This window comes from Mirounga leonina, unplaced genomic scaffold (genome assembly GCF_011800145.1).
Source record: "Mirounga leonina isolate KUSES-001 unplaced genomic scaffold, KU_Mleo_1.0 Mir_154, whole genome shotgun sequence".
Classification (NCBI taxonomy): domain Eukaryota; kingdom Metazoa; phylum Chordata; class Mammalia; order Carnivora; family Phocidae; genus Mirounga; species Mirounga leonina.
The window spans coordinates 61,849,540-61,876,172 of record NW_023270389.1 but is presented as its reverse complement, the minus strand read 5'-3'; the positions used below and the strand labels follow the sequence as shown (position 1 = coordinate 61,876,172).

Below are 26,633 nucleotides of genomic sequence, written 5' to 3'. Positions count from 1 at the left end.
TGCGGGCTGTGGGCTGGGGCACAGTCAGCCACCTCCCGCTCTAGGAAGCTAGCCGTCCCTATCCTGACGCTTGCGGATTCACTTTGAGTATCATTTTTCTCATTGAAACTTTTCCTGAGCAGGTAAGTCCCCTTATTAAAGGCGCTTTGACCACAAAGTATATGTCTCTTTATAGAACCAATTGTTACTGTAATTAATTAGATATTTACATTATTTCATCTATATCCACCTTCCCTATAAGACTGTAAATTTCATGACACTGGGGACTATGTTTACTTTGCTATTTTATTCCCAGCATGTGCTGGAGAACACAGTAATCAATAAATACCTGCTGAATGAATGAATGATTAATTTGCTGCCTGGCCTTCAGTGGGCAACTGTAGCTTTCTGAGACCCTCAGTTATTCATCTGGAAATGGACGATAGTAACAGCTACTTTCCCGTTTGTTTCAAGGTAAGATAACATGGCTGAGTGCATTTTGTGGACTCTAATACAAATTTAAGAAAAAAAAATATTAGCAAAATGACTTGGTTGCCCAGTATGGGACAAATTGCAGCCCAAACCAGGCCAAATTCTCTGGCTTGTTTTGTTGGCCCTCTAAGCCATGAATGGTTTTGTTTTCTTAAAAGACTGTGAAATACAAAAACAAAACAAAGAAGACCTTGTGACAGAAACCACATGTGGCCCACAAAACCTAAGATATTTTAGTCTGGCCTAGAACGGTGTCTGAGTCTAAGTAAATATTTTATTTTATTTTTTAATTTTTTTTAAAGATTTTATTTATTTATTTGACAGAGAGAGACACAGTGAGAGAGGGAGCACAAGCAGGGGGAGTGGCAGAGGGACAAGCAGGCTTCCCGCGGAGCAGGGAGCCCATGAGGGGCTCGATCCCAGGACCCTAGGATCATGACCTGAGCCGAAGGCAGACGCTTAACTGACTAAGCCACCCAGGCGCCCCCTAAGTAAATATTTTAATGAGTAAATAAATGAATGATTAATTACCTCCCCAATACACCCATATTTTAATATTTTGGCGGCTGAAAAGCAGTGCCATTTTCCGATGGCCTTCTTCCCTTCAATAGAGCAAGAGATTAAAATATAAAGTATTTATGCCCTCCCCAAGGACTCTATGATGACTTTAAATTTAAAAAACAAAATAAAAGGAGTCTATAAGCATTTCGTTTTCCTCTCAGTTGTGTCAACAATTGCTTTTGAAACAGAGAAGGTGTGGGGTGTCTGGGGAGCTGGATAGGAATGGGGGGCTGGGAGCCAAGAGAACCCCTTCAAGCTCCCTGCGGTGTTGTACACGTGATCATCACGTGGAGTCCAAACCTACAGCAATCCATTCATTGTATGTTGTAAATACTGACGGTTCTTTTTCCCTGGGAATCCATCATTATACAGAAATTTTAAGTGACACATTTATAGGAAATGAGAAGGGGCTGGGTTTGTTACAAAAGAAGTGAACTTAAAAAGGAAAGGAATTTGGAGTCAAAAGATCAAGATTCAAGTTGGAACTCTACCACCTCCTCAACCTGTCCCTCTGAGCAAATCCATTAGTCTCTCTGAGCTTGCGTTTCTTCGTCTAGAAAAAGGGAGCAAATATCATTGGTGCCATTTAGTAGGTGGCTAGTAGGAGCCAAGTGCTTGACGTATATTTGATCTTTATATCAAACTGCAAAGTGGCCATTATTAGTCCCAATATATAGATAAAGAAACTGATGCTCAGGGAGGTCACATAACTTGCTCCCAGTGACACCACTAGGAAGAACCAAAAGGTTTGGAGTTAAATTCTGTCTCCAGCAACACCATCAGTGCATATCTGATGAAGATATTTAACCTTCGGGCACCTGGGTGGCTCAGTTGGTTAAGCATCTGACTCTTGGTTTTGGTTCAGGTCATAATCTCATGGGTTGTGGGATCCAGCCCAGCGTAGGGCTCTGTGCTCAGTGGGGAGTCTGCTTGGAGATTCTCTCTCCCTCCCCCCACTCTAGTGCACGTGCTCTCTCTCTCTCTCTCTCTCACGTAAATAAATAAATATATTTTAAAAAGATATTTAACCTTCTTAGCCTCTTATATGTTTTATCTTACAAAAACCACTCGAAACCTAATTTCTATGACAGCCCTCCATATTATATCACCAACTTACACCTTCAAGGTAGATGGTTTTCCTACAATGCTATTAAATCTAACTCTGTGTCTACAGAATAGTAAAAAGGAGATATACTCTCCCCTCTGTGTAATATAAGGACAACCTAAGCGGAGAAAGCATAAATACTCAAGAGTATTAGATTTTGAGCACATCCCTCGTGTGCCATGGTGGCCATGAATTCTATTTATTCCACACCAATTCCCACTCCGATTTTGAACCAAGCACTTTCAATATGTGGCATGTCAGTTGATTACTGAAGCTGTATTACCTCTGCTTCATTATCTCATGTAGTCTCCCGTGTTGGACACACTGCTCCTCCAATTCCTCATTTCTCCTCTCTGACTTTTCCAGTTTGTCATACATATACCTTTTCTCTTGACTGAGCTGAGCTATTTCAGACCTAGAGAGGCGAAAACACAGAAATGACAGATGTTAAAGGTTCTTATTACCGGAGCACGTTTTTACCGTATAACCTTAGCATTGTCTTAAACACCATACTTAAAAATAACAGTGTAAACAAAAGTTATTTTATGTAAAACGGAATATTTCAGAAATTGCAAAATGTCTAGTGGAGGAATATATGCATTGCAGGGACTCAAGTGGCAGACAGGGAAAGGAAGAGTGACTTACTCTGAAAGAGATGGCTTCTTCCAGGACCGACACAAAAATGATAATGATTCCTATTTATACCCAATATTTACTGAGTGCCTATTGCAGGCCAGCCACCATGCTGTTAAAGGAGCAACCCCAGGCCTAATCTCTACGACAGAGCATTGTTTCTTTTAATTAACATAGCTAATGTAATGGCACATGATTAAAATCATATAGTTCCAAAAGGCATAATAATGAAAAATGGCGTTCCTCTACCCACCCTCCCATCTCATCTCCAGCTTATCAATGTAATTACTAGTATTCCAGCGTGTAGTTAAAGCAATAGCCATATTTATGTCATGTGACTACCTACATATTGGTCCTTGCTGGCTCAGTAGCTTATCATGATCACATGTGCACTGGTGTACATTCATTGTCCCCCGGTGAGGGCTTTGGTGTAGAGTGACGGAACGTCAAGCCATCTTTTCCAGTGGGAGATTTCTAATACCTGTGTCTATCATTCTTCCTTCTGTGGCCATTCTGCTTCTCAAGAGAAGAATTCTTCAGCTCCTTGCTTGTTGGGTCTGACCCTAACTAGCAGTGCTAAGTTTAGGAGCTGGTGGGAAGTAGAGAGGTGGGGATCTCACCTTTCAGAATGCAGACTTCTTCCTATTAATTTCGCTGCTATGCTCAGTGCCCTTATTTTAACCAGAGCCTGCTGGTTCAATGTCTTCAGAGAGGAAGCCCCTAATCCGCTGGGTGGAGGAGGGACAGTCACTGGCTCCGTGGGGTAGGGGGTAGAACTGACATTTTTGGTTTTGGTCCTATGCTTCACTTCTGCCTTCCAAGTTTTTCTGGCATCCCGAGAGCAGACGAGCTTGCTTCCCATGCGGGGGTCCCCTCTGGAGACACATAAGATTCATCTTCTCCCACTTTGCCACCTCAGGTACTATTTACCCAATCTTCTTTCTGCCTTCACACATCTCATGTGAGATCACTGGTAGTTACTTTGGTGATGATGATTCGTGTCCCTTGGGAAATATGCTACCTCTTTAGTATCGTGGAGGATCACCTCAAGTCTCGAAATCCAAAGATCAGAAAGAGACCTCTCCGAGAAAAACCATATCCCTGTCCTCGCTTTTCATTCAGCATGGATCCTGTGGCCACCACCTCCTTATGCTCCTCACAGGTACCGAAAGTTTAAGGCTCTTGCATATGAAAATGTGAGCAGTTAACGACTGGTTTGTTTCTTGAAGGTTAAGTAAGACACTTGATGCAGAATTATGTCCCTCCAAAGAAAGGATTCCTCCATTAGGTGAAAGTTTTCTTCCTGGTCAAGGAGAGATGTGGATTTGCTCAGAGAACTCATCCCAAGGAACTCATCCCAAGTGATGGCGTCACTGTATGAAGCAATTTCTCACTTTCCGTTCCCCTCACTCCTCATTTTGTTTTCATCTTGGTTCCAGTGTCACCTCAAAGGAAGCTTGCCCTGATTAATACTTTGCAGTTCTCAATATGTCGGCATATTTTCTGAAACTACCCCAGCTTTTCTCCATATATTAGCTTATAATTTATTCCTCTGAACTGTGGCTCGATGCCTCATCTTTTTTACTAGATTATACATGAGGGCAGGGATTATCTCATTTTTAAGCTCAGATCAAGCACTCAGTCTACATTTGCTTCTCCTAATAAGAATTTACCTATATTTGAAATAGTCTAAATCAGTTAGTAATGATTTATGTTTCTCCTTTCAAAATCACATACAATATACAAGAATTTAAGGCAGTTATAAGAAATTGTTAATTGAGTGGTCTTCCAAGATTAGTATCTCCTATCACAACATGCACTATGCACTAAAATAAATTCCCAAAAGACAACAATTACCCTTAAACCAGATTAGGAAAACACGCAGAAGAATATTTATCTGTTCTCAGGTACTTCCCCAGAAAAAAAGTCACTTTTTTAAAAGAACAATCACAAAGGAAACATAGATTTTTATAATATAAGAATATGAAACCTTTACACACAAAAGTTGTAATGTTCACAGCAGCATTCTTTCTAGAAGCAACCTTGCTCTGCAACCCAATATCTGGAAACCGAATCGAGAAATGTGTCAACAGAAGACTGGTTACATTACTTATACAAAGGAATATAAAAAGGCTATTCTGACAGTGAGGGCTATCTATTGGTGGCATTATTTATTGACCTAAAAATATGATATATTGGTAAGAAAGGAAAACATTTAAAAAGCAGCATATATAGAGTGATACCATTTTATAATTAAAAAATACTTTCCCCTCCTCCCTTAAAAATACTTTGATGTGTATATTACATATTAATATGGATTATCTCTAGGTGTCAGAATTAGCAATTTTTTAAAATAGATTTTCCTTTTCCATATTTTTTGAAGTTTTACAATAGACACATATTTAAGACAAAAAAATAAAGTCACTGAAGTTGAATCTACTGTGGTCATCATGTCATAATACATGTAAATCACACCATCATGCTGTACTTCTTAAACTTAGATGGTGATGCATATCAATAATTTCTCAATAAACCTGGAAAAAAATTTTTGAAAGTCACTTTGATTTTGAAAAAAATTCATGAAAAACAAAAGGCACTGGGAACAAAATTTTCAAAATTAAAAAAAGAACTGGGAACACACAGGAAAAATGAGACAAATGAAGAGGAGAAACATCATTTAATAAAGTGCTATCCCACTCTCCATCAAAATCTAAACTAAAACATATGAGGAATATGAAAAATATTCACAGAGGAAGAAATAGAAATGGTCAATTGACATTTATAAAATATTCAATTTTTACTATTATTCAAAAAAATGCACAACACAACCAGATTCTGGTTGAATATTTAGTGCCGCATGCCTACTTTCTGCCAGATAGCAGAATCCATCCTTTATATTAATGATCGAAATTAAATCTTCAAGGTAAGTGTTTATTTCCTTTTCTCTGTGAGGTAAAGGAGGTTTAATGACTTGCCTGAGGTCACCCAAAGGGTGATTAGCCCAGCCCAGATGCAAACACTGGCCTGCCCAACTCTAAAGGGGTTGTCCCACCCACTATACCATACTGCCTCTCACTTTTTCTTTTGTAAATTTCAACTCTTTGTGTCACATACTGATGTGGGTACATGTATACTGAGAATCTAGCGTAGTACTTGAGCAAAGTCATCCACGTCAATAGCCTTAAAAAGGTTCATTATTATTCAAACAGAAAAAAGACGGGTCAGAGTCTTTGGACCCACAATCCCCTTTTATTAGGCATCTCGACTAAGGGAATCATCAAAAATTCAGAATAATGGACAAAATTATTATTGTATTATTCATAACAGTGAAAAACTGGAAACATCTTAAATGTCTAATGAATTATTATGCATATGAATGATTCAATTAAAATGGTTTCCAGAGTAGTGATGTAGACAAATGTTCACCAGCAGCAGTAAGTGAAAGCAGGATACAGACTGTATATACAGTGCCACTCACCCAGCAGGCGAATGTGTGTGCACATACACACTTACATCCACACGCAAACTCACTGCCAGGAGATGCATCGCAGATGAACAATACTTCGCAGGATGGTAGTGTCATAGGAAATTTTTTTCTTAATTTTTCTTTGTAGTTATAGCCAAATGCCCTATATTGGGGATGTCTTACACGACCACAAAAAGATAAATGTTATTTTGTAAAGTGTACATTACTATCAGGTATTTTATTGCTATGATATTTATTTCTGGTTTGCGTATTTTGGGGTTTTTATTTCCCTTTGTTTATAATGGTAATTTGCCTTCCAACTTGCAGTGTTTGATAAAAATTTGGCAAATGTCCGTGGACATCATCATTTGTCTGTCCAGGGCCCACAATATACTGAAAGAACTAGTGGTTTGCAAAGTTTAGAGAGTACACTTGAGCACAAGTCTCTGTGTTGGTTCCACATTACTTTTGTGGCACGATTATCCCAGTGTCATATAAAAGAATAATTGACTCTAATCCATTTTTATAGAAAATTTAGGTAATTTCTGGCTTCACAGAAGCATGAACTTTCCCCTGCATTTTTATTTACCAGTTATATTGTATAATGGCATTTGCATGAAGTATAATATTTTACTACTACAATTAGGATTACAATGATAATTGCTTTTTTAAGGGAAAACCTGACGCCTTAATTTTTTATTCTTTTAGATTCTCACTTGACTTTTGGTGACAATTAGCAGAGGCCAGTATGAGTCTCTCCTTGTAGAATATAATTTTTGTAGCATCCCAACCTAACATCGTCTAAACATGCGGGGGAAAAAAATAGTTTTTTTTCACGGGTGTGTGTTCTTTACTTCAATTAAACTCACACAGTTGGATACTGACTGTTGCCAAAACAGTAATATAATTTATACATTATAGTCCACACAGTAAAACTACACTAAAAGTCATTTAACAATATTTATAACACCATAAAATACAGTGTTAAAATATATGAACTGCAATATGTACCAAAATTATAAAATTTGTTTCTCATCATCAGTGATTAAAACCAGGATCATTGCTCTAGCCTCAATACCCACAACCCTGGTGACAGATTAGAATTCAAATCTTAATGATCAATTTACAATTAACAAGATAGAAGTGAAACAAATTAAACCAACCATTATATATAACGAGACCCAATGGACTCCCATTGTTCCTCTTAATTACAAAACGCAAATCACAAATACACAATGGGCAGTGTTAGACATCAATCCACAAGCCTAGCAACCCAGAAAGTGACAGTGATGGGGAAAGAAAGAAGAGACGCAAAACCAAAACCACCACGTAGACCGGGGCTCTGTGCTCGCTGCTAGCCTGTCTCTCCAACATGCGAGTGCCGAGGGGCTGCAACCCAACCCGGGCTTGATCGCCCCCCTGAAGCTGGTAGAGGCTCCCTCCTCCCGGTGCCCAACACTTCTAAGCTCTTTCCAGGCCACAGTCCGAGCCCTGCAAACATTTTACTGCTGATTCATCCAAGCACCTGCGGAGAGGGAACACTTCCCTCACTTAGATAAAGAGAAATCACAGTTGCACCAAAGATATTTCAAGAGCTCCACTTACCACCCTCAAAAACAACCCTAGGACTTGTAATAAGCTCCCAGGGTCCCGGGGAATAAAGACGAAAGGGAAGCTAAAGTTTATGAGAGCCTCAACTACAATCAGCCGGCTTGCTTGCCTGGTGCCAATTAAAAGCAAAATGGAATTAATTCTCCCGTCTCGTGGTCAGAAACCAGCTATATCAAATGCACAGAATTGGCAGTTCATTTTTCGTCTGAAAATGGGATGTGCCATTCACAAACCCTGGAGTTACAGACACCACCCAAGCAGTGTGGAATGCGCCGTGCAGAAAGTATCGCGCTGATCACTGGGGAGGGCTTGCAGACAACAGGAGCTCAAGGAGCTGCCGTAATACCACGCACGTTACTTGGGGAGAAAACACATGCAATAGGCACACTCGGAGGAACCATTTCTAAACACTTGCGCAGGGCAGCCTAGCCTGAGGCTGGGGTAACGAGTCGGGGCCTCCTGCACGGTGAGCCCGGACTGTCAGCGCTCCTAGGGACGGCATGGGCTCTGGTCAAATGGCTAGATCTCTGAGTAAAAAATAAAGCTTATTATAAATGGTGTGAAGCCATTTGGTTAGTATGGGATTATAAATAATGTGGAACTCTTCGAGAAAATGTCCTGAGTAAGAAAAGGGGAACCACAAACATTGTTCTCGATTGTTGAGCAATACAAAATAAATATAATACCCACTTTTAAGAAAAATTTTACCTGTAGCACTCTGAGGACAAGCTGCCTCAAAATTACCATGTGGTTTCATTATTGTGGAGACTGAACTTCCACAACGACAACACTTTAGAAAGCTCAAAAAACTCCAAGATTTTCCTCACCTCAAAGCACAGGAAAAATCATTTATCCCCAAAGTTTAGTACAGGGTGTGCAGAGCTCCCGAAGGCTTCTATAGGGCTTCATAAATTTATAATCTTTATTTAAAAAGAAATACTCGGAGGCCTTCAAGTTATATAGGTGAATTCAAAGCAAACAGTTAATGTCAAAATCAAATGATACATTTTGTACGAATTTTGAAAATGTCATCCTCGTCATAGAGGGAGCCAGAGGGAAAAGAGACTCCGTGGACAAGAAATTAAGAGTCAACAACCAACCAACGTTAAAATCACAGTTTATCGTATCTACCATGTTCTTGTGAGACACACAAAATGAATATTTTGTAAACTTTGGGGGCTCTTAAAAGTTTTAACCATAATACGTAACAATTTTTTGAGTGTTTACGATTGCCAGGCCTTGGTTTTGGATAAACTTGCAAAGTTACAGTAGATGACTATTTTAATTCTTCAGATTTACGGAACAGGCCATCTCAGAGCAGGACTCGAAACACAACCAGCCCCATAGTTTCCCGATCCTGCTTTGTTTGCCTTTACAAAGGTTCTTCTTGTGGTATAGACTTTATGTCTGTCAGAATAGCACTCAGACCCTCCCTGGAAAAGACAATAATACCTAGATAGAAGTCAAATCCAAATTGCCCCGGTCAAGACCCTGAAAACAACGCCATCAGCTATGGTTCTACTTCCGTGTGTCAAGCACCATGCGAGGCCCTTTACATACGTGTGTATGTATATATGTGCATTGTATATCTCTCGGTGTTTCTCATCCCCACAACAATCCTGCAACATGGTTTTAGAAATGTTTGAGGGGCCCCTGGGTGGTACAGTCGGTTAAGCACTGGACTCTTGTTTCAGCTCAGCTCATGAACTCAGGGTCGGGCTCTGTGCTGAGTGTGGAGTCTGCTTGAGATTCTCCCTCTCTCTCGGCCCCTCCTGCCTCCCCTTCACGTTTTCTCTCTAAATAAGTAAATAAATAAATAAAATACATTTCAAAAATATACATATTTTATAGATGGAGAAGCTGAGGTTTGGAGGGATTAGGCAATGTACCCAAGTGGCACAGCGAGATTCGAACCTAGTTCTTTCTGAATTCCAAAGTGGTTTTCACTGCACCCTGCCTGTCATCAACATGGGAACAGGCTGGGACCAGAGTCAGGTCAGGATACGAGGTATAAAACCATACTTGTTTCATTCATTTAGTTAGTAAGTATGTACTGCATGCCAGGTATGTATCAGACAGGGGCACGCTCAGTCGACAAAGCAGTGGTCAGAAACTGGAGGAACCCGAAGCAAGGGGAGGTGGAGAGGGGCTGAGGCTCAGTTTCCCTAGATCAGTACAGGGTACATGGATAGATCCAGAGCAGAAGAAAGAGGGCCCAGGACACAGGGCACAGGTTGACCCAGGCTCCCAGGCTTACCCTCACATGACAAGCATGTCTACTTCTCCATGGGAATTTAAAGAATATTTTTTTCTTTCCCAAACTTTCTCATCATAGCTGCTTTGGCCTGATTTTCTTTGGTAGTAGATGTACAAGAAAGATCATAGGCCTTGGAACTAGAAATATGTACAGTAGAACTCTAGCTCTCCCACTTCCCAGCTATTTAAACACTCTTGAGTATTGGTTTCCCCACATGTAAAAGAAGATAATAATTCCTGTCTCAAGTTGTAAGAATTAAATAATATATACCAAGCATATAGCACCTCCTTCTCTTTTATATGCCGCAATTTCCAGAATTATGTCTCCTCAGCAAGATAATTAATAATCAATCACGAAGCAATCTTAATCTTTTAAGTCCCAGATCAATGTAATTTTTTCTTAGATTATATGATCCAGTTTTTTTGTTTGTTTCTAACAAATTACTTAGTTCTGGGTTTATGTGAGGCAAATCAAATACTTCTAGTTAGCAGTAGCTACTGTTGATATATTATGAGGGTCTCTCCTGCAACAAAATCATTTGGGTTTCCTTGTCAAACTTCTTGGAAATATCTGGTATTTTGGCACCCTGAGCTTTCTCTACTCAAACTAGATCTTTAATTAGTATTTGCTAAGAAGGTGCACATGTCAAAGCACATTCTGAGAGCTTTATAGGAGCCTCTGTCTTCCTGTGAGCAGAAAGAACTGGATTCATCAGCCCTGATTCCCCAAAGGATTCAGAGATAGGGGTTCCAATAGCTAAGCCACCTCATTGATGCAGGAACACAAGATAGAGCTCAGGGTGATCAGATATGCTCTGATTCTCTAGGAAATTCTTTCTGAACGAGATACCTAAGTCAGAAGTTTGCTGAGCCCCACTGCTTGCTCTGTGTAAATCTAAGTGAACTTCAGAAAAATACAGATGAGATCTACAGGGTATTTTTCCATCGGGTTGTATTTTAATGGGACATCTGATATCTAGTTAGTTTATGTGAACGATGCCTTTTATAATTTAATTCAAAGTGATTCTGTCCAATACCATTCATTTATAAGAGGAAAGCACAGTTCAAGCAAGTCAAGTAAATTTGTCTGAGATTAGACAGTTACTCTCAGAGCTGAGATGAGAACTCAGGCTTCTTATCATTTAGAGTATAAATCATTCATTCATGGAAATAATCTGATTTGAAAATGTGCAGAAAATAATTCACGAAGATCCCAATCAATGTATTTTATAAAAGAGCAGTGAACCTACAAAATGAATGATAACTGTTCTAATAAATTAATTTTAGGAGAACAAAAGGATGGTTTGGGTTTATTTATTTTCAAGTATCACCTACTGTCATTTTTATAGATACACATTTCATCTATTATCATTTGACTTAAAGATAGTTTCTGGGTGTTCGTGAAGAACTGTGATAACAGATTAAAATGTTAACTCTATCGATGGAAGACTTTAAAACTGCTTGATTTATCTGAATCCTTTATTAAAATACTTGCCATCTTGACCTGTGTGTTCTGAAGTTTCATAACTGTCGGTTCTGAACGTTAAGAAGGTCAAATAATAGTACGTATACATAATCATGAAAAAAAATACCAAGGGGTTTGTATGGACAATTTAGAAACTGTACGTATTAAGAAATTGTCCATACAGAGGAAATATTTTTACAGGAAATAGGTCAACACATATCTAATTTTGACATTAGCCTCAAATAGTGGAAACACCGTTTTTTAAGAAAAAATGACAGTATTCACACAAACAGTGCTCTGAAAGTATCATATAATATTACCTACCTGCTTTTTTTAGAGATTTGCTCCAGTTTCTTGGCTAATGCACAGCACTCTTCCTTTAACTTTGTCAAAAATGTATTCTGGGAGGTCAGCAATGAATACTGTTCATTTTCTAGAAATAACAATAAACCCCCCACCAATATAAGATGTTTATAGTTGTAACTCTGCAGGGCTTCCATATGTAGACCGGTAAAAGTGTTAAAACCACTCCCATTTCCTATAAGCCACCAGGTCAATTTCAGTGTCCAAAGTCAAAGGACCACTCACCTGGCAAGATACTAAATCTTGGGAGGCATTAATTTTTCTAATAATTACACCCCAGAAACAGTTTTGATCATACACGCTTGGGGTAATGGTTTAATGTGTTGATAAACTGTCAGATTATCTCAAGGGGAGCCATGGATGCTTATATCTTTGTAATATGCAAGATATTACATTTTAATTTTGACAATTTCACTATAAACAGTGTCAAGAATGATCACAACTAGATAATTCACAACTAAAATAACGGAGGAACTTTCTTCTATACTTCTTAATTCATGCTTTATGTTTCGTATTTGCCCACAGATCTCACTATCCCTGCCCCTTGTGTACACTTCTTTCATTATGAAGGTAAAGTACATAATTTTCCCTAGAATCCGGATTTCATTGTCAACAGTATGAGTTTCACTAAAGATCTGGTCAAAGGAATTGAAGGGAGTGTGGTATTTTTGTGCAAAATAAAAGGAAATGTTCTTAAGAAGGTCTTAGCCATTAAATCCCCTCACGTAGCACTCAGAGATTCTGCACAAGACTCCTTGATCACTAGGATCCTGCAAGCAGGAGGGGCAAACACTAATTTTTCCTGGAATTTCCTCCTTTTATTTTTAGTGGAAAAACATCTACTGGGTCTGGAAAAATGCCGGAGGGTATCATGTGGGTCAATATGACATTTGCCTCCTCATAAGCAAATAGATGATTTAATGAATTTTACATTTCCATTTTTCACCTATAGGATGAACAATCATTTTTTACCCTGTCATCAAATAGAGTGTACACAAGATCATGTGAAAATTATCTTTAAGTGTCAGGCTTAATAAGTCCCTCTATTTCTTCCCAATTTTAGCCACTGACTGGCAAAAAGCACATAGCATACAAAGCAAAATAAATCAAGGCACCAAAAATTAAGCAACACTTTTCTGGAAGAGACAGGATCAATTAAACTTTTGTTTTAATAGTCCAATCAGCTCAGCGTATGTGGTGTGGAATTATAATGACTGACATGGTCTTGTTTTGACTAACACTGTCTGTGAACACACAACTCACAAGTGAAAGGAGCTGCAGAATGCTCCGGCTGAGTTCAGCATCAAACTGCCTGCTTTGAACAAAAGTGCATTTTACTTTCAAATTAAAGGTAAAGAGTTACTGGCCAACTCTGTCTGCAAAACAGCACCGATGTGATGAGAGGTGGCAGTTTTTAGCCACGCTGACAGCTGTGGCCAGTGCCTTGTATTAGGGAATTTTCACAGCAGTTTGAGAACTTGAAGAATGCAAAGGATTAAACATCACTCTAGATTGGGCTGGGGGATGTGGCGAAATCATACAAATGCTAAAAATGTTCGAAGCTGCAAAGATTAAATAAAGGAACATATCAATTTAGAGCCACTGAATTACATCCAGCTGCGACAGTGAATTAAGAACCGATTAATGGCTAAAGCTTTTCTCCAGTTTGGATGCTGAAGCAAACTCATTAGGCTTTTAGAGTAGCTATAATGTGTGTACTGTGGGAACTGTTCAGTGCTATTCAGGAGACTCTAACTGTAAGCTCAGAGCATTTCCCGCAGAGCTTCTGATGCTATTTTTTTATATAACATGTGTGCCTGAAAACCCAGCCAAAAACAAGCCCTTTGTTTTTCTACTTTGTTGTGGTCTCTCTCAGCTTTACGTTTCTTGAACACAGGTAAATAAACTCATAATCCAGATGGTGCAACAGATGTGAGAGCAGTACTCTGAAATCAACAGACAGTGGGCAATACTTTCCATTTTCTCTTTTAAACGCTAACTAATATGTAATTCGGAATCTCCGGTGTAGTTAGCATCTGCTCCCTTCGGCCAGCCAAAGGTTACAGGTGTTCCTGATGTCATTTCACAGTAAGGCGTGGGCCTGGCTTGTGAGCCAGGGCCCAGGCTCTAATCTTTCCCTACCACCTACCAGTTTTGTCATGCTGGGCCTCCATTTGCTGTATCTTCTGTGTCAGCTCCTGTTCTCTTTGCTGGGCCTGAAGGGCTTGGGCCTTTGCTTCGTTGCTAAAGCTCTGCTGAATGCTATCTTTTTCCAGTCTACAAAGCAGAGAGGAGACAGACAGAAATGTAATCTACAGATGCACCAAGCCCCACCATTTCCCCTACAGACCACAGAGAGCTGATACCTAGTAAATTGTGAAGCAGAAGTGGACAGCAATCTGTCAGACCCCCTCCTCCCCTACCCCTCCACCTTCCCGGCCACCCTCTCCTCCCCCACCCTCTCCCCACCGCCACCCCAGCCCCCTTGGGGGGAAGAGCCAAGGGGCCTTTCATGCTGTGTTTAATACATGCCATATATCGAAACGGACTAAAGTATACAACTTTAAAAATCAAAAAATTGTGACAGCCGAATATTAATATTTTATAACCTGAAAACACAAACCTCCTTTCCGGTAAGATTGTCAACGTTCTGGGCCACCATTTCCTGTTTTATCTTTTGAATGGTCAATATTTCCTACAAATCTTGCGGTCCTACAAATGGCATGATTCAATACACCAAAACTTAAATTCTTGAAACTCAGCTTTGTAGACCACCTCGGCTTTTCCTCCCCAACTTAAAATGGAATCTCAGATAGAATGTAGGAGATCCAATCTAGAAGCAAGGAAATGATTCTGCATGTTTTCGTTAAACATTTCCGCACATTAGGCCACATGATGGGAATATAAATATGAATATGAAAATGAAAAGCTTCCCCCAGCACATCAGAATAAGACCTCTTTTGCGTCATGCTGAGAGAAGTTGCACAATGAGAATATTCCATCGTCCAAGACAACGTCCTACCCTGTGGTGATGGGATATTGACCCAGCGAGATGGGTCATCCCACTGGGTCAATATCCCATCACAGTGGCTCCTAAAGAAAGAAACTGCCTAAACAATTGGAAGCTGAGGCGATACTGAATACCGCACACACACGTCAGGTTGGTTCCGCATACTCTGAATACGGGAAGGGGAATGAGGGTTTCCTCTAATTAACTGAGTTATGTCTAACTCCTGATCTCCTTGTGGGCATTTCTCATCCGTGCTGTTTTAGTTTACTAATTGAGATATTTACTGCCTTGCCTTTGCCAAACCAAAAATAAACAATTCCATAAAGCTATCCCTAGTAGTCTACATACCGCTGTGGAGCTTCGATTCATTGGCTTCTAATTATAAAGCAACATAAGGAAAGTCTGTATTGAAATTGGTCAATGCATGTGGTAATGTTGTAGTGTAAAATTTCAGGAGGAAACTATACCCATACCTCACTCAAATGGAATCATCAGGAGTCCACGCTAAATGTGAAATAAGGTCCCTTCTGGTGCTTCTAATAACAACACCCCCTTGGACCTGCTCCAAGGTCTTCCCTCACACTAAGTTCCAAACTGGTATATTGCAACAAATAGATACACTAGGCCACTTTTTGCCTCCCCAGTCACACCGTGCATCTTCTGCCCATGGATCCCTGCATATGTCTCTTTGTTTTCCTGGGATGGCCCCCACCCTGCATCCTGTTCCACAGCCCCCCACACTCACCCCCACCCCTCTCCCTCTGCTCAGTGTATACTACTCCTTTAAGGTCTGCTCAAAATTCTCCCCTCTCCTTCCATTCTCTCCTAAATTAAGTATTTTTTTCCTCGGTGACCTTAATATAGGTTGTAAATGGATACGTCCTACTAAGATGGCATTTATCACACTTGACTTACTGCTTCTTGTCATCTTTGTCTCTCTAAATCCGGAGCCCAGCTCAGGATTGGCACATAAGAAGGAGGCAGTGAATGCTTAATGAATAGATGTTCTTAGACCCTCGCCATGGGGGAAGGGAGGATGCAGTCTTTAGTGAGGCTGGAGAATCTGCTCAAAGCTAGTTTGAGGAGGCAAAAACTTTTCAGACATTTCAAAAGGAAGAGTGCCTGGAAGAGAGAAGCTCCAGGGGCTTCACTAGCTAGAAACCGTGCTGCTGAAGGAATCAGCCTAAAAAGAGACTGTGGACTCTTCCACTGAGGAACCACCCCGATGTCAGGTCCCTGGTTACAGGCACGGAGATGTAAGGCTCTGAGATCACTAATAACTGGGTAGCCTTACAACACACTGCTCAAAACCAATATCCATTTGAGAGTGAAAAGGAGTGCTACTGATAATCATACCAGGACAACAGCCATGACTGGGGCTACCCTTTGCCAACCCGGGCTATGGTTCTCCTACATAAAGGGGTTGCCAGGCTCAACATCAATTTTTAGCACGAGAAGCTGCCTAATAACGGATATTCTAAATTTACTATAGAAAAAATAACTACTGTTATTGTAGTTCTCCTTAAAAAATAAGACAATTTAAAAGAATGCACTACTGAGACACCTCGGGGTGACAATTTAAAAGAATGCACTACTGAGACACCTGGGGGCTCAGTCAGTTAAGCGTCTGTTTTCGGCTCAGGTCATGATCCCGGGGTCCTGGGATCAAGCCCCTCACTGGGGTCCCTGCTCACGAGGGAGCCTGCTTCTCCCTCTCCTTCTGCTCCTCCCTCCCACTTGTGCACAAGCTCTCTCTCTCAAATAAATAAAATCTAAAAAAAAAAAATCAGTGCTCTACCAACAAATGTTGACTTAAACACCAAGTTTTGTTTCTTGAATCCTTCTCCAATTTTTACTTTAAGAAACTATGTGTTATTTTATAATTTTTAATCGAGGTATAATTGACATATAACATATTAGTTTCAGGTGTACAACATAATGGTTCAGTATCTGTATGTAGTACGAAATGATCACCACAAGTCTAGTTAACATTTTTTTTCATTGCATAAAAAACACAGCATATCTTTACTTTCCTATTTCCTCCCTCCAGCCCCCTTTCCTCCCGTGTTGCCTTTTCCCTTTGCAGGTTCTTTCTGACTTAGTAGGCTTTTTATAAAATCTTAGAATGTTAGAACTGAAAGGGAATCTCAAATCTGTTTAATCAAATCCTCTCACATTATAGCCGAATAAAGAAATAGGCTTGAAGGTTACATTGTAAGTGATGTGAAGGCAGAGGTGGGACTTGAAATATTCTGATTTAGGGAAACCTATTTCATGGCACTCCAGAGGTAATGCAATCATGGATTGAAAGAATTAATAAAAACCACTTATGTGTCCAAGGGGAGGGATTAGAGAAGAATCCAAATCAATTCATATAATATTTATCATAACTCTATTATGTAAAAGACACTCTGCTAGGCACTGAGTCAAATAGAGATAAATGTGGCATAGTCTTTGCTCCCAACAGGGACTTCAAAATGGCTACAATAGGAAGTAGAAGGTGGAATACACCATAAGAAATCTACCAAATTTGGGAAAACTACCAAAGCAAAGAAAAATGAGAGGTCCGTCCTAGCTGGGTGTGAGAGTGTCACAAAGGGTGGCTGAGCTAGTCTTCCCCAACTGGGTTTCTTTCAGTTCTCACTCAGAACACTGATGATTTCATTTAATCAAACTTTTAGTTAGCCATATTTTATAAAGTGGAATAAAAGCAATGGCAGTAAAGAAGAATTTCTTGGTTGTGATTAAAATGAGGCTGAAAGATTTAGTCATAATTGTTAAAAACTGGAAACAGTCAAGGGGCGCCTGGGTGGCTCAGTTGGTTAAGTGTCTGTCTTCGGCTCAGGTCATGATCCCAGGGTCCTGGGATTGAGCCCCACGTCAGGCTCCCTGCTCAGCGGGGAGTCTGCTTCTTCCTCTCCCTCCCCCTCCCCCTGCTTGTGCTCTCCCTCTCTCTGTCAAATAAATAAATAAAATCTTAAAGAAAAAAAAAAAACTGGAAACAATCTAAATGTCCATTAACTGCTAAATGGATAAAGAAACTACGGTATTGCCTTACAGGGATACTAGGAATAGTAAGAATAAAAAGGAACAAGCTACTGTAAGTAAAACACACGGATGAGCCTCAAAAGCAGTATGCTTAGTTAAAGAAACCAGACGCCACAAACATATTGTATGATTTCATTTACATGACGTTCTAGAAAAGTAAACACTAGAGTGACATGTGAGTGCCACCAGGACCTAAGAACAGGGGGTGTGTGTGAGGGAACAAAGGGGCATGAGGGACATTTGGGGTTGACAGAAGTGTTCTCTATCAGGATTATAATGGTTCCACCTCTGTATATATTTGTCAAAATATTTTTCATTGCACATCTAAAATTGGTGATTTTTATTATATTTAAATTTACCTCCATAGAGCTGATTTTAAAAGGGAGAAACTGCACTAGAATAGGAACATCTACCTTCTTCTCCCAGTTATTCACAATCACCGGTGGCCACATGTGGACATGTCCATGTTTTCTTGATGATAATTAAGAGTTAAAGGAAGTACTGGATAGTCCTCAAACATGGACCAAGTACACATAGAGGTGTTGTCACCCCTTTTTTCGAATTACAGTTCTGGTTGGTTATATTCTCTAAAAATGTCTGCAATGATATTTACCATCCCATTAAAGAAAGGGACTGAAGAATTCACCTTATGTTTTTGATCCTCAACTTTTCTATATCATTTATTATTTTAAATCCTGCTATTTTAAAAATATTCATGTCACAGAGGAAAAATGATTTATTAGATTCTTTTAAGGACATTCTAAATTTTATAGCAACATTGAAGGAGTAAAAGTTTCTGACGGTCCTAAAGTTCATCGATGAGTCTGAGATGGAAATGATGAAAGCTTCAAGTCTAACCCGAGCACGGGGTCTGCAGTGGTGGTGATTTGAGGCACCAATCCTGTCTGCCATGTTTCTAGTCACCTGTTCATCGAGGGCTGAAGCTGTGGTATTAAACATACAATCCTTTTGGTTAAATGGTGTTTCCCTCCTAAAGTACAATACAGAGAGCTTTGTGACAGTAGAATATTGGTATGACAAAGTTATGAGACCCTTTATAACATGCTTACTAGTCGAGAGCCATTCCTGATGGAATTATAGAGAAAAAAAGCAGGGAGGTGTGGGTGTCATTGTGAGTTAAGACACATGATGTCTATGTTTCCAACATTGGCGATATTATCTTTGATCACTTGGTTAATGTGCTGTAAGAAAGGGCTTTCCTTTCTCTCCCATTATTAATTCACTGATATCAGCATGGAGTCATAGATTCTTATTTTACTCAGTGGGCTATAATCGATTATGGCCATTATTTATTTTTTTTGTTCCTAGATTTGGCCAGTGTGAACCCCTTCAAGTTGTTTCCTATATTATATCTCTCTATTATTCCTATGAACTTTCTGGCTTTCTATCCCCACCAAGATGTTCCAGGCTCATCTGGTACTATCCTTGTACCAGTCTTGCAGTCAGCATTTCTCCAAGGAACTCTTCTGCCTTTTAATGGAGAATAGTATTTAGAAACCAAGATCATCAGGTGGTGCACATTGCTACTGAGAAGTCTGCTTCTAGGTCACCTTAGTAGACAGAACCAGGATAGGAATATACATATAAATGTATAAATATATAATTATAAGTATTTTCCCATGTATGTTTATATTAATAATACATGTACATTCAGACTGATCTTTCCAATTCTGATCCAACAACATAGATAGAACCTAGTCTCCCCTCTTTCCATCACTATAACTTTCCTCTCCTCACCATGAGAAACTTGGCTCCCATTATCTTCAACATATTTACTCATTTGTTCAAACTTACACAGTATACACAGAAAGTACTTTCAAAATTGCTGATCTACTACAGAAGGCGTATCTTCTGTGAACTAAAATTAAATATTTGCTTACAGTTTTATTTGCTTTGTGGTTCTTTAAATTTTTATTTTTACTTATTTATTCTTTTTTACACAAATGCATACACCATTTTCAATTGATTTCCTTTGTGTTCTGGGAAAATTACATCTTGAGAGGCAATAGAATATGCTAGAAAACTCACACAGCTACAGTGTCCAAGTATGGCATTCACTTTCTTATTACTTGTGTGGCCATGGACAAGTAACTTAATTCTTTTAATCTTGGGGTTCTTCAAATAGGGCAGAAAAAATCCTACCTTGAAGGATTAATAATTTTAATAAGATATTATTTATTAATGTTTACCATAAGTTAAGCTCTTCACATTTATCCTTTTATTTAATTCTCATACCAACCCTCTGAGGTAGAGTCTCTTACTATCCTTACTTTATAATTGAGGAAACTGAGGCCTAGAAAGGTCATATTACTTGTTCAAAATCTCCTAGTTATTAAGGGGCATAGCCAGGAAATCCAGGCCCACCTGACTCTAAAGTCCAACAGCATGAATCCCTATGCTTCAATCTCTTCGTTTATCAGGGATGAAGAGAAATGAGGAAAGGTTAAAAGCATAACAACATCATTGAAATAATTCAATTATCCCTAAGTGTGTGTCTTTTAAAGCCTATATTATCCATCTTGACAGCTGAATTCCAAGATAGTTCTCCTTCTCCTTTTCCATTTGTCCCATATGTTATTGGATCACTTCTTCCTACAGTGACATTATCAATTAGTTGTATCTTTCTTAAAGAAATACATTGACTTTTACAAAAACATTGAAAGCCACACAACTATGTCTCTGGCCTCAAGCTGGTCACAGAATCCTAGAGAAGATAAGACAAGCACATCTTATCTGGAATGTAAGTACCTAAAAACTAGAGACCTTGGTTTTGCTCACTAATTTATCCCAAGAGCCTGGAATGGTGCCTGGGACATAGTTGTGTGGCCAACAAATATTTGATGAACTAATGAATGAATGAATGAATGAATGACTGTTAAGAGATGGAAAGTACTAAGTCTCCACACAGGTTTAAGGATCCTCCTGTCTACTGATTGGAAGAGAACAGGATCAGATATTTTGGCCAACAATTTAGTTTTATATTGTTATGGACAACAATAACAAAGTAAAAACAATAGTAAAATTACTAGGCAACATGATATCTTCCATGTTTGACAAGAACACAAAATCCTGTACTTGTTTACTGCTAACAGGGGCTACGTTCTCATAGTTGAGCAAACATAGAAATACTAGGATAGAACAAACCGGGATAAAAAAATACAAGAGGAGTAGCTTTCAGTAACCCCTACTTCCTCAAGTATGCAAAAAAACCCTAATGGCATCATACATATTTCCTAGAGTAAATTATTTCTATTTTCTTCACTGCAAAGTGTGTCAGAATTTTAAGTACAACGTTGAAAGATGAGTTATCAGATTAGAACATGAGTCACTTCTAGGAAAGGAAGCAGAAACAGAAAAGAGATCAACGTCTTTCAAAGGAATAAACACAAAAGAAAGGAAATAATTAACAAAAACAGCCCTAAAAATAACTTGCTCTCCCAAAGTATTCTCTTACAGTATCTCCAAAATAACTTGAAAGCTCTAACCATCAAGCAAAGGAGGCCGTGCTTGACGAGATACCGCCCGCTTCTGCTACATCGTGTAAGCAACTCACATTTACTTCAGACAAAACCATGCACTCTCACCAACTCAGTGTCCTCCCCACATCTGTGCTTTCTGTTTTGCAAAGAACACTCAAATACATTGACCTCTCTACTCTTCCTAACAATTCTGGAAGGCAGGGAGATGGAACAGTTAGCCCTGCTTGACACGAGAGACACCTCAAGCCCAGAGAATTAAGAGATTTGCTCCACGGTGCACAGCTAGTCATAAGTGGCAAATCTAGAACCGACACCTGTCTTCTCACTTCAAGTCCAGTGTACTTCCATTCCATGGCATTGCCTCACATGAGTGGCTTCGTCAGACTCCTACTGCTCATCCATTCAACAAATACTTAAACACCTACTTTGTGCCAAGCATGAAAGTGTGGGGATGCATCAGAGTTCAAGACACAGACCGTGACCATGCCTTCAGAATTCCTGGTGAAGAAAACAGACAAGAAAGAACAACTGAAACAGAATGGGGAAAAAATATGAAAATAGGGCTAACGTCCTGCTATCCTATGGGAAGATGGGACAGGAGTTGGAGAGTGGCGAGGTACAGTCAGGGAGGATTTTAGGAAGCTTAAAAAATTAGAGGCTGAAAAAGAGTTGTAATTAGCCATCCAAAGAATGAGAAGAGTCTTGTGACAAGTGAAGTGGACAGTGCGTGCAAAGATTCAGGGAGGAGAGATAACCCAGGTGCCTTTGGAACATTTCAAACAGCCTTGGCACGACCGAAGGGTGGCATATACATGTTGCAGGGTAGAAGCGAGCTGCTGGTAGAGGGAGATGGGAGAAAGAAGAGACTGAAGATGTAGGCAGGAGCCAGAATACGAAGCTATTTTTAAGGACTTCATCCTGAGGGAAATAGGGAGCCAACGTAGGGTTTTAAGCAGGGGAGTGTTGTGATCACACTCATGCTTCAGAAAGATCACTCTGGCTGCAGTGTGGGGAACAGATGGGGAAGGGACAACATTAGAAGCAGGGAGAGCACTTATTACTACAGCAATAGCAAGAGCAATTTCTGAAATTATTTCCTAGATGTGGTAGCTACCATAGGTAGATACTGACACTGAACAACCTCCAAATGCACATTTCAGCAATTTTCACCCTTAAAACATTTCGAGAGCTCAGAGGTCTCTGATGCATAAGTAACTGTAAGTCTATTCTATTTTGTGACACCATGGGCCCAGTTCACCAGACCAAGGAATAAGAACAAATATGCTACAGCACGAAATAAACTAGATCATGATTTTGCCTTTGTATCTTCCTATTGTCAAAATATCCATATTTTCCATCTCTGACCCTTCTATATAAACTGATCACTTTAGTCCATTCCTGCCTTTCCTCTCTGAAAAATGTCAGTTTATCTACATAGTCCCCAAAATTCATCCTTCTGATGAGTAACTTCAGATCAGACATCAGTAGGATCAACATACATGTTATAATGGCATTTCTGTAACCTGTCAATGGATATGCATCATTGTCAAGTTGTGATACCACTGATTGAAATACGTTTCTATTTTATTATTAAATTGTTCTTGAAATTATTTCTCAGATCCATTATTAAATGGGGAATGTGTTGGTTGCTTTGTGGCTACTAAATTTATTAAGAAACAGGCTGTAATAGCAAGAATTACAATTATCAAATACACTTTATCACATCTTATTTCTCAAGTGCTATAGAGTCATGCTTCAATTACCTGGGATATTGGGAGATGAGAAGTTCCACATGAGAGAACTTTTCCAGGCATCGGGCCCCAAGAAATCTGACCATTTGCAGTAGAAATATGTCTAAAATATATATTAATTATGGTTCTGCTTCCTTGAGCAAACTATACCGAATATAATCGACTCCACTTGATAGTCAAGGTCATAATGTCAAATGAGGAAGGCCCTCTTGCTGCTACTGTTGCCTTCTAGGAAGCTCTTGGGGCTCACTGCTCACCCTTGTACCTCCAGGTGCCCACCACCAGTGAGTGACTGGAAACAGAAGGTGCTTCATAAGAGCTGCTGCATGGAGTCTCAGATGCTGTTCTAAAGATCCAGAAAGCAAATGGAAGTATGATCTGCTTCTTCTAATTTTTTGCATTGGTTGTTTTGGGTATGAGTTGCTGCCATGCTTTTTGTTTTGTTTCTTAAAAGTACTTTTAAATTTATATCTTAGTTTATAGCTATGGGTCAAATGGCTGAATTTACCAGAAGTCTGAGTCTGAGCAAGTGCGGAAATGCTGTAATAAAGACAGGAGAGTTTTCACTGTTGCTGAAGTGGTGTGTTTTTGGTCAAACACTCAGTATGTTTGTACCTACAAATTAGGATTGTGTTCTACTGACTAACCTTGGCTTGATAACAAAAATATAGTTCGTTCATTTTTAAAACTTGATTGAGATCTCTGTAAACTTTCCATAATTTTGCACAGGATATTGGAGCTGAAAAGCACAATTACATTTTACAGAAGAGAAAACTGACCAGGGCCCAAGTGTTCGGATTCCCATCCCAGTGTTATCCTCACTCTTCCAAATTAGAGAAGCCTGCTCTTGCCACGGGCCTGGGGTCATTTTCCTCATGAAAACATTTTCCCTTGCAGTCATTTTATGATTTGTTTAACCTGATTTCTATTTGGCTCAGAACATGTGCTTACAACAATTCTTACCTACCTTCTGAAAGGTTCCTTTTCCACAGTAACATAAATGTGTGTTGGGTTTCCTACTCCCCATTCCTATGGCTGCACGGCTGTTCTTTCTGTTCTCAAAGACCTGCTTCTCCCTTTATTCTAAATCTATATTCAAACTCATTTCTACAGGGTAGCCTGTTCTGAGTGTACCCAAAACAGGGGAATTCATGCCCTGGGGAAAGGAATATAAGCAACTAAAATCCTAAAGGGCCTCTAAAAGCAACATTGTGCTCTTGGCCTTGAGGCCTCTGCACGTAAGCCCCCCTGCCAGCACAGCTGGGTCATGCATTTGCACACACGAGCCAGAGGTTAAGAGCTCAGACCTTGGTGTCCGCCGGCTTTGTTCCCTTACTAGCTGTGCACCCTAAGCAACTCACTTACCCTATGACTCTGTTTTCTCAAATGTGAAATGGGGCTAATGATGTGTCTCTCCTTCGGAATACCAGGACATTGTATGTAAAATATACTTAGTACAGCATGGGCATATCCTGTGTTCAAAAATATTAGTCAGTACCACTATTATTCTCATTATTATTTCCTAGAAGATGACTATTCAAAGTGTAACGATCCATACAATTATCTCAAAGACTCACAAGCCCAAAGAAAGAATAAAAAATGTCCTCAATTTCCTGATAAAAGCCACATGGGAGGAGTGGTATTCTACCGTGGGTGGGAGTTGGAGCTTTGGACACACACAGACTGACTTGGGCCCTGGCCCCGAGAGGCCCTTGCCATGTGCCGTTGGATGGGAGCTGTCTAAGGTCATTTTCTCATTTAGTGAAACGATGTTATCTGGATACGTGAGACAATCTATTTAAAGCAACCAGCAACATCCGGCCCAGACCACCATTTGACAAACATCTAAATTCAGCTAATGGCCTGGCATTATTTCATTGTCGAATTTATTTGCAACAGCTGTAAGGTGTAAAGGCAAAGCTGGGACCGTAAGATAGGGAGAACTTACTCTCAGGGGCGGCTGGGACAGCGAGGAGTTCGGCTGCTCTTCAAAGAATGACCAGTAAATGGCAGCCTCCTCCCTCCTCCTCCCCCTCCTGCTCAAAGTGGCAGTTCTTGAGAAAAGGACTAATCAAAGACAGGCCTGGCTACTGGCTCCAAAATTACAGAAAAAGCTGACATGATTTTCTTGTTTTTATAGAATGATTCCAGTTCTTATAGAAATAGAATTCAGGGTTTATGCTCAGGAGAAACCAACTGCATCTAGACTGGGCGTTGAGGAGAAGCCGGGGAAAGTGAACCCAAGAGCCTAGGGCTGCCACGGTTTATACAACAGCCACTGGCCACACATGGTTGCCACTACCTGATGCGTGGCTAGGCTGAAGTGAGAGACACTGTAGGTGTAAATAATAATGCACTGGGCTGGGGAGAATTAGGGAAAAAAAAGCAAAAAAAAAAAAAAATCTCATTAATTTATCTTGATTACATGTTGAAATGATACCATTTTCTATATTTGGGTTAATAAAACTATTAGAATTAATTTCACCTGTTTCTTTTCACCTTTTAAAATATGGCTATTTGGAAATTTTTCATTAAATATGCAGCTTGTATGTTGTGGCTCTCCTTGTATTTCCACTGGACAGTGTGGGTTTGAGCATAATTCCTTTGTCTATTTCCCCAGAGCAAAGAATCATTTTTAATCCCGATGGGCCACAAATCAAAATAACCATGTTGCCAAAACCTGCTAACTTTAAATGCCTCATGAAGATATCAAATCTCATAAATTTTTATAAAAAGCAAAAGCTATTAAAATAACATTTTTTTTTTTTTACCTTGACAAATTTCTCATTTAAGTCATCCAGTCACCATTGCTTGAAAGGAGAAATAAAGGAGAATTCTGATAGAAAACGAAGAATAGCTAATGCTGAAGCAGTTACCATATTACACAAATGTAAGCAATAAAATCTTTTTTTAAAAAAAATCAGATCTGGTTTGAAGCACCTCCCAAAATATATATGCATAATTAAAATTAAATTATAAAGCATATTAAAAATTATTCCAAACAGCCAAGCTGGCAAATTATAGAAAAATATCCAGTTATGAACATGCATTAAGACGCCTAATAAGTAAATGTGTGTATAGTTGGAAAATTTTAATAGTCTCTCTGTAATTATTAAATGGCAATAACAGATTCCCTAAGAGATTTTCCCCCACAGATTTATTTTCTTTCCCCCCACAGACTTTTAAATCTCCAGTAATCAACCTTGTATCACTCATTACTTGTTTCTAGTAAAAAACTAGCACTTTCAAAGCTGATCAAGAGGACCACGTAGTCGTATTAGTGAATCAGTGTGTCAGCCAGTTTAATGAACTATCCCACTGCCTGGTGAGCTAATCTGTTGCCGTTGTAATTCTCACTTACTGCAAAACATAATCTGTACTTTGTGGAATTCA

General features: G+C 39.4%; 1 protein-coding gene across 1 annotated transcript in view; it reads right to left on the bottom strand.

The window, feature by feature from the left end:
* The window catches only part of SDCCAG8 (SHH signaling and ciliogenesis regulator SDCCAG8), a 233,058-nt gene that overhangs the window by 69,803 nt on the left and 136,622 nt on the right, over positions 1 to 26,633 (bottom strand). The window contains exons 14-16 of the mRNA XM_035010960.1: positions 14,081 to 14,208; positions 11,893 to 12,001; positions 2,421 to 2,552 (exon numbers count right to left, since the gene is read on the bottom strand). Coding sequence (XP_034866851.1) covers positions 2,421 to 2,552; positions 11,893 to 12,001; positions 14,081 to 14,208 — 369 coding nt within the window. The remainder of the gene's footprint in view (positions 1 to 2,420; positions 2,553 to 11,892; positions 12,002 to 14,080; positions 14,209 to 26,633) is intronic.